Raw genomic sequence first — 17,479 nt, forward strand, 5'->3', positions numbered from 1 at the left:
TGATATTCATTAATCTAACATAACCCATCCTCTCCCAGAAATGTTGCTGCTATGCTATATTCTTAACTACTCATAATTTTCTTCCTTTTAATTTTGTATTGTTTAGTAATACATACAGAATAGGTGTGCTATATTATCATACATATCAAGAGAATATAATTTAAAACTGAGATAAATTGTTGATAATTTGGTTAATTTTGTTTCTGTATAGTACTCCTTTGTATGAATCTTCTCCAGTTTATCTATTATACTATTGGTTGACACCAGGGTTTTATCAAGTTTGGAATGTATGCTACTATGACATTCTTGGCACTTGTCCTAGAATAGAATTTTTAGGCCCCAGGCTATGCTTTTTGTCAACTTTAAGAAATGACACCACCAGGCCACGCACCTGTAATCCCAGCACTTTGGGAGGCCGAGGCGGGCGGATCACCTGAGGCCAAGAGTTTGAGACTAGCCTTGGTCAACATGGTAAAGCCCCCTCTCTATTAAAAAAATACAAAAATTAGCTGAGCGTGATGGCATGCACCTATAATCCCAGGTATTTGGGAGGCTGAGGCGTGAGAATCATTTGAACCTGGGAGACAAAAGTTGTAGTGAGCCAAGATCACACCACTGCACTCCAGCCTGGGCAATAGAGTGAGATTCTGTCTCAAAAAGAAACAAAAGAAAAGAAAAGAGAAGAAAAGGGAAGGGAAGGGGAAGGGGAAGAAAGGGAAGGGGAAAGGGAAGGGGAAGGGGAAGGGGAAAGGGAAGGGGAAGGGGAAGGGGAAAGGGAAGGGGAAGGGGAAGGGACACCAAACTAATGTAAGTGCACCAAATTATCCTCACAGCAGCAGCATAGGCTGGTTTCCTTTGCTGTGTTTCCTTGTCAACATGTACTGTCCTTTTTATGATTACAAGTTCTGAATTTTAATGCAATTAAATATATAAACAATTTCCTTTATTATTAGTAAATTTAGGGACTTATTAGGTAAATCTTTTACTCTTTCAAATCATAAAGATGACTTTTATTTTTGCTTTACCTTTTTTAGTTCCTTACAGTGTACAGTTAGGCTATGGATTTGAGATCTTTTTTAGTTATCTGTTCACAGCTATAAATTTCCCTCTTAGAACTATGTTCAGTGTATACCATAAACGTGCTATTTGTATTTTTACTTCATTTGTCCCAAGGTATTTTCTCATGTCCCTTGTGATTTCTTCTTTGACCACTGGCTGTTTAAGAGTGGGTTTTTAAATTTCTACATATGCATGACTTTTCCAGTTTTTCTAGTTATTGATTTCTAGCTTCATTCCATTGTAATTGCAAAAGATACTTTTTTTTTTTTTTTTTGAGACGGAGTCTCGCTCTGTCGCCCAGGCTGGAGTCCAGTGGCGCGACCTCGGCTCACTGCAAGCTCCGCCTCCCGGGTTCACGCCATTCTCCTGCCTCAGCCTCCCGAGTAGCTGGGACTACAGGCCCCCGCCACCATGCTCGGCTAATTTTTTGTATTTTTAGTAGAGACGGGGTTTCACCGTGTAAGCCAGGATGGTCTCGATCTCCTGACCTCGTGATCCGCCCGTCTCGGCCTCCCAAAGTGCTAGAATTACAGGCGTGAGCCACCGCGCCCAGCCAAAAGATACTTTTTATGACTTCAAACTTTTCAAATTTATTAACACTTGTTTTGTGGCCTAACATATGGTCTATTTTGAAGAATGTTCCACGTGCACTTGAGAAGAATGAATATTCTGCTCTTGTTGGGTAGATTATTCCGTATATGCCTGTTAGGGATAACTGGTTTATAGTGTTGTTCAAATTTTCTATTTCCTTATTGATCTTCGGTCTAGTTGTCTAATCTCATGTTGAAAGCGGAATATTTCATTCTCCAACTTTTCACAGAACTGTTCATTTCTCCCTTAAATTATAGCAATTATTGCTTCATGTATTTTGAGGCCGTGTTATTAAGTACATATATTTTATAACTGATAATTGTTTTGCTATGTCAGAATTTTTATCAATGCATAATGCCCTTTTTTCTCTTGTAAAATTTTTTACTTTAGTTTATTTTGTTTGACAAAAATATAGCCACTCAGCACTATTTTGGTTACTACTGCTTGTATGGAGTATCTTTTTCAGTCCTTTTACTTTCAACTTCTTTATGTCCTTATATCTAAGGCAATCTCTTATAGACAGCATGTAGATGAGTCTTGTTTTTCTTTTTAATTTATTTTGGTTTTTAGCCAACTTGTCAGTCTCAGCCCTTTAATACGATGGGTTCATCCTTTTCTATTTAATGTGATTACCGAAACAAGATTTACTTTTGCAATTTAATCATTTGTTTTCTCTATATCTTATATGTCTTTGTTTCTCAAGTTGTCTGTTACTGACATTTTTTGTATTTGATTTTTTATAGTGTATTGTTTTACTTTTTCCTTTTCTGTATATTTTTGGTAATTTTATTAGTGGTTACCTTGAGAATTATAATTAGCATCTTAAACTTGTAACAATATAATTTCGTAATATCAACATAGCTTCAATAACTATGCAAACATTTTGATCCTATATGTCTTCATCCCTCCTGCTTCATAAGATTGTCACAGATTGCATCTTTATAGATTATATGACCACTATCATAGATTTAAAATTTTTATTCATTTGCCTAGGAAATTATAGATAGACAAATATAAATATAGAAAGCTATAAATAGGAGAAGTTATAAACTATATGACACATGTAGTAATTCTGGGTTTTATATTTACCTCTATTGTTACTTTTATGAATATTCTTTATTTTGGAGGCTCTGAATTGCTGCCTAGTGTCCTTTCAGTTCGGCCTAAAAGGTTTCCTTTAGCATTTTCTGTAGCACATGTCTACTGGAAATAAAATCCCTTAATTATTCGTTATCCAAAAATGTGTTACTTTTTCCTTCATTCTTGAAGGACAACTTTGCTATCCGCAGTTTTATTTTTTCTTTCAGACATTTAAATATGCCATTCCACTATCTTCTGATCTCCATGGTTTCTCAGAGAAAATCAGCTATTAATTTTATTCAGGGTCTTATGTAAATGATGAGTTGCTTCATTCTGGCTGCTTTCAAAATTCTCTCTTTGGATTTTGTCAACTTGACTATAATTTGCCTCAATGTAGATCTCTTTAAGTTTACCCTTTTGGAGTTCATTAAGCCTCCTGGATGTATATATTTACATACTTCCTCAGATTTTGGAAAGTTTTGTTCATTATTTCTTTAAGTGTATTTTTCTGCTTCTCTTTCTCTTCTCTTTCTTGGATTTCTACAGTACATATGTTAGTATGTTTGCTGACATCCTACAGGCTCCTTAGAATTTGTTTATTTATCTTCATTCTTTTTCTTTGTTTTTCTTAGTCTGGATTGTTTCAATTGTCTTATTTTCAAGTTTTCTGATCTCTTACTTCTCAAATCTGCTGTTGAACTTCTTCAGTGAGTTTTTTAAATTATTTTTAAATTTCAGTCATTGTACTTTTCAGCTCTGGAATTTTTGCTTGTTTTTTTTTTACAATTTCTACCTTTATATTGATATTCTAATTTTGTTCATTTATTATGTTTTGGGTTTCCTTTAGCTTTTTGTCTCGTTTCCTTTAACTCATTGGTTATACTTAAGACAGCTGATTTAACATTTTTGACTCATATTTTTAATATCTGAGCCTCTTCAAGGATAGTTTCTGTCAGATTACTTTTTTTTCCTGTGAATGAACCATCCTTTGCATGTTTTGTAATTTTTTTTGAGAACTGGATATTATGAGTAGTATGTTGTGGTAACTCTGGTAACTTAATTCTTTTGCTCTTCAGAGATTGTCGAATCTTGGTCGTTGTGGCTCAGAGATATTTGGTCATGATTTTTTCCCAACTATTTTTATTCTCTGTTGTGCATGGTCATTGAAATCTCTGTTCTGTTATCTCTGCAGTCAGCCAGTTATCTAATAAAAATTGTCTTAAATGCCTGCTTCCCAAATGGAGGAAAAACACATACTATTTATTTAAATCCTTGGGAAGTCACTTCAGCTGATGAGGACTGATGCAATGATAGCCCACTTCTGTGTCTGCCCCTCAGCATTCAAAGGCGGAAATCAGCAATAACCCTGATATTTGGACAAAAAGGTTCTTATTGTCCACCCTGGCTGCAGGAATTCATTACAGGAACATGGGCAGCAGTTCCCATGGCTCCCTGCAATAATGGGGTGTGGAAAATAGTTATTATTGAGTGGAAAGGCTGAAATTCACTGACATTAACCAAAATTTATCATCTTCTTTATCAGACTCTTCCCTTGATGCTTTCAGTATTTAACCAGACTCGAGAATTCCAAAATAGTTACTTCAGACAGTTTTTGACAGTTTAATAGTTTTCTCAGTGGAGGGACAGATTTCTGTAGCTTTTTAGTCCACAATCCTCTATGACATCATTCTTGCTTGACTTACTGTTATTTTGTTATTTTTTTGAGATAGTGTCTCACTCTGTCGCCCAGGCTGGAGTACAGTAGCATGATTTCAGCTAACTGCAGCCTCCACCTCCCAGGTTCAAGCAATTCTCCTGCCTCAGCCTCCTGAGTAGCTGGAATTACAGGCATGTGCCACCATGCCCAGCTAATTTTTGCATTTTTTAGTTGAGATGGGGTTTCACCATGTTGGCCAGGCTGGTCTCAAACTCCTGACCTCAAGTGATCCACCTGCCTTGGCCTCCCAAAGTGCTGAGATTACAGGCATGTGTCACTACTCCTGGCCTTGTTTGATTTATTTTGAAACAATGTTGCTAACTTCATACAAACTTAAAATTGGGTTTTTACCAATACTTTTCTAATCCTTATTTGCACAGTTCTGGCTCACAAGTCAAAGAAGGCTCTGGCTTGCTTGCCCTCTGGGCCTGTTCCTGCCATGAATATTAAGGTAATTTTAGATGGTTCACTGTAAAATGTAATACATGCTAGGTCACTCTTTTCTTATGCAAAAAAAAATCAATGTAAAAGCAGATGTCTAAACCTACTTCTTAGATAATTTCACAGGAAAACATATCCTTGTAGGGCTGAATCTTTGATTCTGGCCAGAACTATTTTCTTACCAGTTCCTGGAAGCTTTCAACCTGAGCAAGATCGGCATCTTGTGAGTCACAAAACCTCTGACTTGATGTCCAGTTCTTGGTGTCATCAGAAAAATAGAAACACTTTCTTTGAAAACCAATCCAGCTTTCTGGGCATGCAGCTTGAAGACATACTGATGGCTTTTGATGGCAGTTAGCTCTTATTGCTGAAAATAAAATAAAAATAAATAAAATAAAAAATAAAAATTTCTTACTTTTATATTGTATAAATTACCAAGTGCTAACATACTTTCTGACACTCCTGTTAAGTATTAAATGTAATATTTTCATTTTTCAAATGAGAAATATGATGCTAAATAGAATTGCATACATTACACAGCAAATGGCAAAACTGAGATTCAAACTCATGCCTTCAGCAGGGGGTGAGCTGAAAAAGGAGTTATTAGTAACTTAAGCTTGCTCTGGGCCATGTATCTATTTGGCTCTCAACAGTGTTACCCTTTCTTAAAATATTAGGTACATTAATGATAGCATTTGATCAGCTTTGGAGAACAGATAGTTCTCCAAGTGCTCTAGATCAGGGGTCCCCAACCCCTACGCCACGGATCAGTACTGGTCCATGGACAAGTCAGGAAGCAGGCTGCGCAGCAGGAAGTAAGCAGCGAATGAGTAAGTGAAGTTTCATCTGTATTTACAGCCACTTCCCATCACTCACATTACCTCGTGAGCTCCACCTCCTGTCAGATCAGCAGTGGCATTAGATTCTCATAGAAGGGCAAACCCTATTGGGAACTTCTCATGTGAGGAATCTAGGTGGTGGGTTCCTTGTGAGAATCTAATGCCTGATGAACTGTCACTGTCTCCCATCACTCACAGATGGTACCATCTACATTCAGAAAAACAAGCTCAGGGCTCCCACTGATTCTACATTATGGTGAGTTGTATAATTATTTTATTATATATTATTACACAATGTAATAACAATGGAAATAAAGGGCACAATAAAAGTAATGCACTTAAATTATCCCCAAACCATTCCTTGACCCCAGTCCATGAAAACGTTTTCTTTCACAAAACTGGTCCCTCATGTCAACAAGATTGGGGACTGCTGCTCTAGATGACTTGGTAAAATGAAGGGCAGGATATAGATGCCTTATGTGAATAAGGTTTCTTGATGTGAAAAAGCCTTGAATATGTCTAAATACTATCATAAATATGAAATAAGTTGTACAGTGAGCTTCCTTCCACTAAGGAGATTTAGTGAGGTTTTCTACACTTTGAAGGCAGCAATACTTCACTGGACAGGCTTTTCTGACCCACTTCTTATATAATCAGCAGAAATGCTCTCTTCGTGTGGGATTGAGATCAATGAGTGTCTCTCCAGATAGTTGTCACTGAGCCCCTAGTAGCTAAGTGTTCATCTTCTATTATATAACCACCTTCTCCCTTCAACTCAATAGTTCTGAAAGTGTCTATGATAGACCAGAATGCTGGGTATTCATAGAATCATTACTATCAGTTGGCACCAGTATCCGTGGATTTGGCTCTTACGAGATGAGAACTCACTATTAGTTACGAATAATAACTGGTGTAATCTGAATGTCAAATCATAACATGAGGCAAATGTGTACTGTACCTGGTTTGGTATCACAAACAAGGTACCAAATTATAACTATTAAAATGTAATTTCTTGAACCAGACCATAAGGCGGGATGACTTTCCCCAAATCTGTGCATATTTGTTGTGCTATCACTGCTCCTGTATCAAGCGGTTTAAAGAAAATGACCAGACCAGAGAGGACAAGATGGCTGATTGGGAACAGCTCTGGTCTGCAGTTCCCAGTGAGACCAATGCAGAAGGCAGGTGATTTCTGTATTTCCAACTGAGGTACCAGGATCATCTCACTGGGACTGGTTACACAGCGGGTGCAGCCCACAGAGGGCAAGCAGAAGCAGGGTGGGGCGCTGCTTCACCCAGGAAGCACAAGGGGTGGGGGAACTCCCTCCCCTAGCCAAGGGAAGCTATGAGGGACTGTGCTGTGAGGTGCTATCTGGCCCAGATACTATGCTTTTACCACAGTTTTTGCAACCCACAGACCAGGAGTGCCTACACTCCCAGAACCCTGGGTTTCAAGCACAAAACTGGGTGGCCATTTGGGCAGTCACCGAGCTAACTGCAGCAGCTTTTTTCATACCCCAATGGTGCCTGGAACCCACTGAGACAGAATCATTCACTCTGCTGGAAAGGGGGCTGAAGCCAGGGAGCCAAGTGGTCTTGCTCAGTGGGTCCAATCCCCACAGAGCCCAGCAAGCTAAGATCCGCTGGCTGGAAATTCTTGCTGCCAGCACAGCGGTCTGAAGTGGACCCCAGATGCTCAGGCTTGGTGAGGGGAGGTGCATCCGCCATTACTGAGGCTTGAGCAGGTGATTTTCCCCTCACAGTGTAAACAAAGCCCAGGGGGAAGTTCGGACTGGGCGGAGCCCACCACAGCGCAGCAAAGCCACTGCAGCCGGACTGCCTCTCTAGATTCCTCCTCTCTGGGCAGGGCATCTCTGAAAGAAAGGCAGCAGCCCAAGTCAGGGGCTTATAGAAAAAACTCTTATCTCCCTGGGACAGAGCACCTGGGGTAAAGGGTGGCTGTGGTCATGGCTTCAGCAGACTTCAACATTCCTGCCGGCCAGCTCTGAAAAGAGCAGTGGATCTCCCAGCACAGTGCTCGAGCTCTTCTAAGGGAAAGACTGCCTTCTCAAGTGGGTCCCTGACCCCCATGCCTCCTGACTGGGAGACAACACCTAGCAGGGGTTGATAGGCACCTCATACAGGACAGATCAGCTGGCATCTGGTGGGTGCCCCTCTGGGATGAAGCTTCTAGAGAAAGGAACAGGCAGCAATCTTTGCTTTTCTGAAGCCTTTGCTGGTGATACCCAGGCAAAGAAGAAATGGATAAATTCCTGGACATATACACCCTCCCAAGACTAAACCAGGAAGAAATCAAGTTCCTGAATAGACCAATAACAGGTTCTGAAATTGAGGCAGTAATTAATAGCCTATCCAACCAAAACAAGCCCAGGTCCAGACAAATGCACTGCCGAATTCTACCAGAGGTACGAAGAGGAGCTGGTACCATTCCTTCTGAAATTATTCCAAACAATAGAAAAAGAGGGAATTCTCCCTAACTCATTATATGAGACCAGCATCATCCTGATACCAAAACCTGCAGAGATACAACAAAAAAGAAAATTTCAGGCCAATATTCCTGATGAACATCGATGTAAAAATCCTCAATAAAATACTGGCTAGCCGAATCCAGCAGCACGAAAGCTTATCCACCACGATCAAGTCAGCTTCATCCCTGGGATGAAAGGCTGGTTCAATGTATGTAAATTAATAAATGTAATCCATTACATAAGCAGAACCAATGACAAAAACCACGATTATCTCAATAGATGCAGAAAAGGCCTTTGATAAAATTCAACACTCCTTCATGCTAAAAACACACAATAGACTAGGTATTGATGGAACATATCTTAAAATAATAAGAGCTATTTATGACAAACTCATAGCGAATATCATACTGAGTGGCCAAAAGCCGGAAGCATTCCCTTTGTAAACTGGCACAAGGCAAGGATGCCTTCTCTCACCACTCCTATTCAATATAGTATTGGAAGTTCTGGTCAGGGCAATCAGGTAAAAGAAAGAAATAAAGTGTATTCCATAGGAAGAGAGGAAGTCAAATTATCTCTGTTTGCAGATGACATAATTGTATATTTAGAAAACCCCATTGTCTCATCCCCTTAAAACTTATTAAGCTGATAAGCAACTTCAGCAAATTCTCAGGATACAAAATCAATGTGCAAAAATCACAAGCATTCCTATACACCAATAGCAGACAGAGAGCCAAATCATGAGTGAATTCCCATTCACAATTGCTACTAAGAGAATAAAATATCTAAGAATACAACTTACAAGAGATGTGAAGAACCTCTTCAAGGAGAACTACAAATCACTGCTCAAGGAAATAAGAGACGACACAAACAAATGGAAAATCATTCCATGCTCATAGATAGGAAGAATCAATATTATGAAAATAGTCATATAGCTCAAAGTAATTTATAGATTGAATGCTATTCCCATCAAGCTACCATTGACTTTCTTCACAGAATTTAAAAAAATACTTTAAATTTCATATAGAATCAAAAAAGAGCCTGTATAGCCAAGACAATCCTAAGCAAAAAGAACAAAGCTGGAGGCATCATGCTACCTGACTTCAAACCATACTATAAGGCTACAGTAACCAAAACAGCATGGTATTGGTACCAAAACAGATATACTGACCAATGGACAGAACAGAGGCCTCAGAAATAACACCAAACATCTACAACCATCTGATCTTTGACAAACCTGACAAAAACAAGCAATGGGGAAATGATTCCCTATTTAATAAATGGTGTTGAGAAAACTGGCTAGCCATATGCAGAAAACTGAAGCTGGACCCCTTCCTTACACCTTATACAAAAATTAGCTCAAGATGGATTAAAGTCTTAAACATAAGACCTAAAACCATAAAAACCTGAGAACAAAACCTAGGCAATACCACTCAGGGCACAGGCATGGGCAAAGGTTTTATGATTAAAACACCAAAAGCAATTGCAACAAAAGCCAAAATTGACAAGTGGGATCTAATTTAACTAAAGAGCTTCTGCACACACACACACACAAACTATCATCAGAGTGAACAGGCAACCTATAGAATGGGAGAAAAATTTTGCAATCTAGCCGTTTGACAAACGGCTAATATCTAGAATCTACAAGGAACTTAAACAAATGTACAAGAATAAAGCAAAAAACCCTATCAAAAAATGGGCAAAAGATATGAACAGACACTTCACAAAAGAAGATATTTATGTGGCCAACAAATATATGATAAAAAGCTCATCATAACTGATCACTACAGAAATTCAAATCAAAACAATGAGATACCATCTCACACCAGTTACAATGACAATCATTAAAAAGTCAGGAAACAACAGATGCTGAAGAGGATGTAGAGAAACAGGAACACTTTTACACTGTTGGTGGGAGTGTAAATTAGTTCAACCATTTTGGAATACAGTGTGGCAATTCCTCAAGGATCTATAACCAGAAATACTTGGTCTATACCCAAAGGATTATAAATCATTCTACTATAAAGACACATGCACACGTATGTTTATTGTGGCACTATTCACAATAGCAAAGACTTGGAACCAACCCAAATGGTCATCAATGATAGACTGGATAAAGAAAATGTGGCACATATACACCATGGAATACTATACAGCCATAAAGAAGAATGAGTTCATATTCTTTGCAGGGAGACAAATGAAACTGGAAACCATGACTCTCATCAAACTAACACAGGAACAGAAAACCAAATACTGCAGGCTCTCACTCATATGTGGGAGTTGAACAATGAGAACACATGGAGGCAGGGAGGGGAACATCACACACTGAGGCCTGTTGAGGGTTGGGGGGCAACGGGAGGGATAGCATTAGGAGAAATACCTAATATAGATGACGGGTTGATGGGTGCATCAAACCACCATGGCACATGTATACCTATGTAACAAACCTGCGGGTTCTGCACATTTATCCCAGAACTTAAAGTATAATTAAAAAAAAAAAAAAGAGACCAGAGCTATAACTGCAAAGCTCTATTAGGAATTTTTATAACTAAAGCCAATCTAAATAACTCGATCTAAATGGGGAAATACCACACTTGAATAGTTAACTAACAATCTAAATGTTAAATAAAACATAAAAATGATACAAAGTAATAAATAATAACACATTTAAAAAAAGAAAGAAAGAAAATGACCAGATTAGAAGATGGCTCCAGCTATTGGCTCCACACAAGAAATCATTTCCAGTCAAAGTGCTAGCTGAAAGGAAGAGAAACACATAATGGATAATAAAGGAAAACAGTCATAAGTGTCAATTTCATATGCTTACTGTAAAAAAAGGCCTATAATTTTAAATTACATTTCAGAATACATTCCCTTGATTAATACTGAGGTACTTACAGACTACAAAAATTGTCTCTTTCCAATTTTTTCTTTCTCAAATAGTTACAATTAGTTGACTTAAACCTCTGAAATAAAAAAATTATTTTTGCCTCATAAATGTATAAAGTATATTATCTGTGGTTTCAAAATGGCAAAAGATAATAAGCAAAAGATTTGCAAATGAATAGAAATTATCTAGAACATGGAGTGTTCCAAGTATTGCTGACTCTAAGTTATGTAAGCAGTATTTGAAGGGTCTCTGAAATTACTTCAGAATGTAATAACAGGGGGTAGATTTTAGGTTGATATCCAGATTGGCATGAGGTTTGGGGAAAGTGCTTTTGTAGTTTTCTATGTCTTAGCTTGGTCTATATTAGATGCACTGCAGGCATGTTTTCAGGTACAAGATAATTTTTATAGCTAAATTGCTTTTAGGGTACAATCACTAAAAGGAGTTTGTTTTCTAGGAAGATGGGCTGCATATGCTAAAAAAAACAAGGGGCAGAACTGTTCAAATAGCTAGGAAGAAAGAATAGGCTGCCTGTGATGTTATACAGCCACTTAGTAGTTTTGTGTACTTTAAACCATCTGTTTTGCTATTTTTCATGAAACAAGGTTGTTGTGGAGGTAAAATTAACCATGTCCCTAGATTGGACAAGAGACTATTTTTCAGTTTACTATTTTTAAATTTTTGCATCAATATTCTTAAGGAATAGTGGTCTGTCTTCTACCTTCTGAAGACTCTGATCATCTCACTAAACTTGGAATAATGTGAACCCTATTTACATAATTAAAATTTTTGATGCCACTTAAAAAGTTATTGGAGTTTAACTCAGTTAGTGAAACAATATATTAAAAACTGTAAAGAATAACAAAATTATTTAGATTCTTTCTCTTCTTTTTACAAGTATAATTCTCTCTAGATGAATAAAGATTACAGTTCACTTACCGCTTAAAGCAGCAACCATTCCACACACTATGATTGTCAGAAACATGATTAAGAAAAATAAGGGCCAAATTAAGGTAGCTTTAATAGAATGCTCTTTTGAATGCAGATAACCTGGAAAAAATTATTGAAAAACATTTTAACAATTAAATACAGACATAATACTGCCAGAAACATTAAGCATCAAAATGTTATTTTTATTTAATTCCTTCGCTTTTCACTAGAGGATCCAAATGACCTGTCATCTTATGAACTTACTATTCTATCTCCAGAATTTAATCATTTTCCAAAGTTAAAAGAATTGATTTTAACTTTCCAGCTACCATATTCAAGTTACCCTTTCAATTGGAGAGATTCATGTCAACTAAACCACAGGAACGAAATCAACAAAATCCAAATCACTGGAAATTCAACATAGCAAATTATTCTGATTCCTGTCTAAAAATGTAAAGAAATATTTTTAAATGATATTAAGAGGAAACCTATCGATTAAAATAGACTTAAAAGGCATTGTTTTGGAGGAAAAAAGGCAAAACTGGAGTGATAAAGTGATTATTGTAGAGGTCAAATTAGTGTTATTCTTGGAAAGATAGAAGAGTGAATAGTTAAGAATACACGGAGGGCCTCTGAGCCACATAACAACGATCTTTCTCAGATAATCTTAGTAGTTGTATTAGTCCATCGTCACTGCTATGAAGAACTGCCCGAGACTGGATAATTTAAAAAGGAAAGAAGTTTAATTGGCTCACAGTTCTACATGGCTAGGGAGGCCGCAGGAAACTTATAATAATGGTGGAAGAGGAAGCAATCATGTTCTTCTTCACATGGCAGCAGGAGACAGAAGTGCCTAACAAAGGGGTAAAAGCCCCTTATAAAACCATCAGATATCATGAAAACTCACTCACTATCATGAGAACAGCACAAGGGTAACCATCTCCATGATTCAGTTATCTCCCACTGGGTCCCTCCCAAAACAAGTGGGGATTATGAGAACTACAATTCAAGATGAGATTTGGGTGAAGACACAGCTAGGCCATATCAGGAGTCAACAAAGGTGTTTATCTTATAATAATTAATCAAGCTACATATTTGTATTGTATAATTTCCTGTAGTTGTGTTATATTTCAAAATGTCTTAGGTTATCTAAAACCTCTTATGAAATTTATTATTGGAACCCTGTTCTGACACAATCTCTTGCATACAATTCACAGTTCTAGTTAATTTATCTAGGTTTGTCCTTAGCTAAATAGGCATATTTTTCTCCAACATTCCCCTCAACACTAGAGACATCAGCAAGCTTTACATTGATGTTTCCCAAGATATTTGTCTTAATCAATAGATTTTAGTTTTTATCAGTTTGACAGAAATACTGAATTAAAAATATAGAGTTCACATATGCCCCGTACCCCGTTTATCGAAGATTTAAGAAATCATAAGAGAATTCAGAGGAAAATAAATTCTACATGTAGAGAAACAAAGATAAAAATGACATTTACATTCTCCTCAAAAACCATGCAAGCAAGAAGACAGTGGAAACAAATGTTTAAAGTATTAACAGAAAAAACCTTATCAACTTAGAATTCTTTAGCCAAAAAAATTCTTCAAAGTGAATGAGAAACAAACACTATTTTGGACAAACAAACATTAAGATAACTTGTTGCCAGTAGACCTGTCTTATATCAAAAAACAAAAAAGTTAAATGCAATTATTTTAAAAGGAAAGAGAATTATACAGGTTAGAAACCTAAATTATATGAAAAAGGAACAATATAAAAAATAAGTGAAGGTAAAATAAAACTATTTATTTTTCTTATTCTTAATTTATCTAACAAATGGCAGTTTGTTCAAAATAACAATAGTAGCAATATATTTAATTATGTGTGCTTATGTATACATCTTTTATATATATTTTATATGCTTATGTATTCTTATATGTAAATAAAATAAACTACAGAAATGACACATGGGATAAAAGCAGAGAACTAGGTTTTTTTTATTATAAGGTACTCACAATACCTGTGAAATGGTATAGTATTATTTGAAAGCAAACATGTTAGTTGTGAGTGTATATTGCAAACACTAAGGTAACCACTAAAATCACATTTTTAAAGTATAATTGATATACTAAGAATGAGAAAATATGGAACTTTATAAATGCTAAGTTAAAAACTAAAAATGCAGGAAAAAAAATGGAAGGCATGGCTGGGTGTGGTAGCTTACACTTATAATCCCAACCCTTTGGGACACTGAGGCAGGAGGATCATCTGAGGCCAGAAGTTCAAGACCAGCCTGGGCAACGTAGCAAGACTCTGTCTCTACAAAAATTAAATAAAAATTAGCCAGGCTTTGTGGCACATGCCCATAATACCAGCTACTCAGGGCTCAGGTGGGAGAATCACTTGGGCCTAGGATTTCAAGGGTACAGGAAGCTATGATTATACCACCACACTCTAGCCTAATGAACAGAATGAGACTCTATCTCTGAAAAGAAGAGAATTAAAAACAAAAATAGAAACAAAGAACAAGGCAACAAATAGAAAACAGAGGCCGGGTGCGGTGGCTCACGCTTGTAATCCCAGCACTTTGGGAGGCCAAGGCGGGCGGATCACGAGGTCAGGTGATCAAGACCACGGTGAAACCTCGTCTCTACTAAAAATACAAAAAATTAGCCAGGCGTGGTGGCGGGCGCCTGTAGTCCCAGCTACTCGGAGAGGCTGAGGCAGGAGAATGGCGTCAACCTGGGAGGCGGAGCTTGCAGTGAGCCGAGATTGCGCCACTGCACTCCAGCCTGGGCGACAGAGCAAGACTCCGTCTCAAAAAAAAAAAAAAAAAAAAGAAAACAGAAAGAAATATGGTAGATATTTAATCCACCTATATTAATAATCATTTTAATATCAATGATCTAAATGCACCAATTAAAAATCAGAGATTAAACTATATGATATCTGCAGGAAATGCACTTTAAATATAAAGACACAAATTAAAAGTAAATGGATCATGAATATATATATGTATTATATCATACTGGCACAAACAAAAGAAAGCAAGAGAAGCTATACAAATTTCAAACAGAACAAACCTCAAAGCAAGGAAATTTATCAGGAATGAAGAAAAGCATTGCATAATGGTATAAGAATTAGCTTTCCAAGAAACTATGTTATGTTTCTGCATAACAAACCTAAATGTGCACGCACCTAACAAGAGAGTATTTAACTACGTGAGGCAAAAATTAATAGAACTGCAAGGAGAAATCGATGAATTCATTATCATAGTTGGAGATTTCAACAACACTCTATTGGAAATGCACAGATCCAGCAGGGTACAGTGGCTCATGCCTGTAATCTCAGCACTTTGGAAAGCCCAAAAGGCTGGATTATTTGATCTCAGGAGTTCAAGACCAACCTCAGCAATGTGGTAAAATTCTTTCTCTACAAAAAGACAAGAATGAGCCGAGTGTGGCGGTATTTGCCGGTATTCTCAGCTACTCGGGAGACTGAGGTGGGAGGATTGCTTGAACCCGGGAAGCAGTGGTTGAAATGAGATGAGATTGCACTACTGCACTCCAGCCTGGGTGACAGAGCGAGACTCTGTCTCAAAAACAACAAAATTAAAAAAAAAAAAAAAGAAAGAAATGCCCAGATCCAGCAGGCAGAAAATCAGTAGAACTTAGGTGAACTCAGCATCACCATCAATTAACTGAATAAAATTGACATTTATAGACTACTTTGTCCAACAACAGCAGAATACACACTCTCAAGATTACATGGAATAGTCACCATAATAGACCACCTTCTGGGCCATAAAACATACCCTAACAAATTTAACAAAATAGAAATCATACAGTGTCTACTCTCAGACCACAATGTAAATAAACTAGAGTCAATAACAGAAAGAAAATTTTAAAATCCCACTAATCTCCACAAACATGTGGAGATTAAACAATACGTTTCTAAACAACATATGGGTCAATGAAGAAATCACAACAGAAATTTTAAAATATTTCAACTAAATGAAAATGAAAATACAGCTTAACAAAATTTGTGGGATGCAGTAAAAGCATTGTTTAAAGAGAAATTGATAGCATTGAATGCATCTATTAGAAAAAAATAAAGATCTAAAATTAATGATCTAAGTTTACACCTTAGGAAACTAGAAATAGAAGAGCAAATCAGGTACAAAGTAAACAGAAGAAAAGAAATAATTAGAGCAGAAATAAAAAATGGGACACTAATAGAAAAAAGTTATCACAACCAAAAACTAGGTTTGAAAGATTAAAAAAAAAAAAAAATGGGTAAGGCTCTAGCCAGGCTAATTAAGAAGAAAAGAGGAAGGACACAAATTATCTATATCAGAAATAAATAAGGAGTTGTTACTACAGATCCCATGGATGCTAAAATGGACAGTTCTATGTCCACACACAGGATCAATCACTTGAGAGACATAATTTGTCTAAACTCATACATGGAGAAATAGATGACCTAAATATGTTTACATTTATTACAGAAGTTGACCTTCCAAAACAGAAAGCACCATGTCAAGATGGACTCACTGGTGAATTCAACCAAATATTTAAGGAAAAAATTAGACCAATTCTCTATAATTTGTTTTAGAAGTTAGAGCCGAGAGAATATTTCTTAACTCATTCTATGAGGCCAGCTTTATCCTAATAGGAAAATCAGATTAAGACATCACAAGAAAAGAAAACTATGGACCAATATACCCCGTGAACATAGATGCAAAACCTTAACAACACATTAGCAAATCCAATCAAATGATGTATAAAAAGAATTATACACTGTGATGAAGTGAAATTTATTTCAGCTATTTAAGGTAGGTTCAACATTCAAAAATCAATTAATGTTATCCATAACATTAACAAGCTAAAAATATCACTTGATTATATCAATATATACAAAACAAATTTAACAAAATTCAACACCCATTTGTGATAAAAACTTTCAGTAAACAAAATTCAACACAGATTTGTGACAAAAACTCCCAGTAAACTAGAAATAGGGAAGAACTTCGTCACCTTAATAAAGAATATCTACAATAACCTACAGCTAACATTATCAAGTATGGTGAGAAACTTGAAGTTTTCCCACTAAGATCAAGAACAAGGCAAAGATGTCCCTCTCGCCAATACTTTACAACATTGTTCTGGAAGTACTAGATAATGCAGTGAGACCAGAAAAGGAAATAAAGGAAATAAAAGGTATACAGATGAGAAAGTAAGAAATAAAACTGTATTTCTCTACAGATGACATAATCATCTATGTAGAAAATCCAAAAGAGGAATTTATCCATTTCTTCTAGATTTTCTAGTTTATTTGCGTAGAGGTGTTTGTAGTACGCTCTGATGGTAGTTTGTATTTCTGTGCGATCGGTGGTGATATCCCCTTTATCATTTTTTATTGCATCTATTTGATCCTTCTCTCTTT

The 17,479-nt window shown here is 36.7% G+C and overlaps 1 protein-coding gene across 12 annotated transcripts in view; it reads right to left on the reverse strand.

The window, feature by feature from the left end:
* LOC129483389 (C-type lectin domain family 2 member D) overlaps window positions 1-17,479 on the reverse strand; it is a 36,648-nt gene that overhangs the window by 4,508 nt on the left and 14,661 nt on the right. For 7 of the 12 annotated variants that reach the window (XM_063639684.1, XM_063639681.1, XM_055280709.2 and 4 more), the window contains 2 exons: window positions 12,043-12,153; window positions 5,071-5,255 (listed from right to left, as the gene is read on the reverse strand). In XM_063639684.1, coding sequence (XP_063495754.1) covers window positions 5,071-5,255; window positions 12,043-12,153 — 296 coding nt within the window. Of the gene's footprint in view, window positions 1-5,070; window positions 5,256-10,906; window positions 10,971-12,042; window positions 12,154-12,824; window positions 12,887-17,479 lie in introns of those variants that run through there. The other 5 variants (XM_055280713.2, XM_063639688.1, XM_063639686.1 and 2 more) reach the window with 3 other exon arrangements.

Source organism: Symphalangus syndactylus, chromosome 5 (genome assembly GCF_028878055.3).
Source record: "Symphalangus syndactylus isolate Jambi chromosome 5, NHGRI_mSymSyn1-v2.1_pri, whole genome shotgun sequence".
Lineage (NCBI taxonomy): Eukaryota > Metazoa > Chordata > Mammalia > Primates > Hylobatidae > Symphalangus > Symphalangus syndactylus.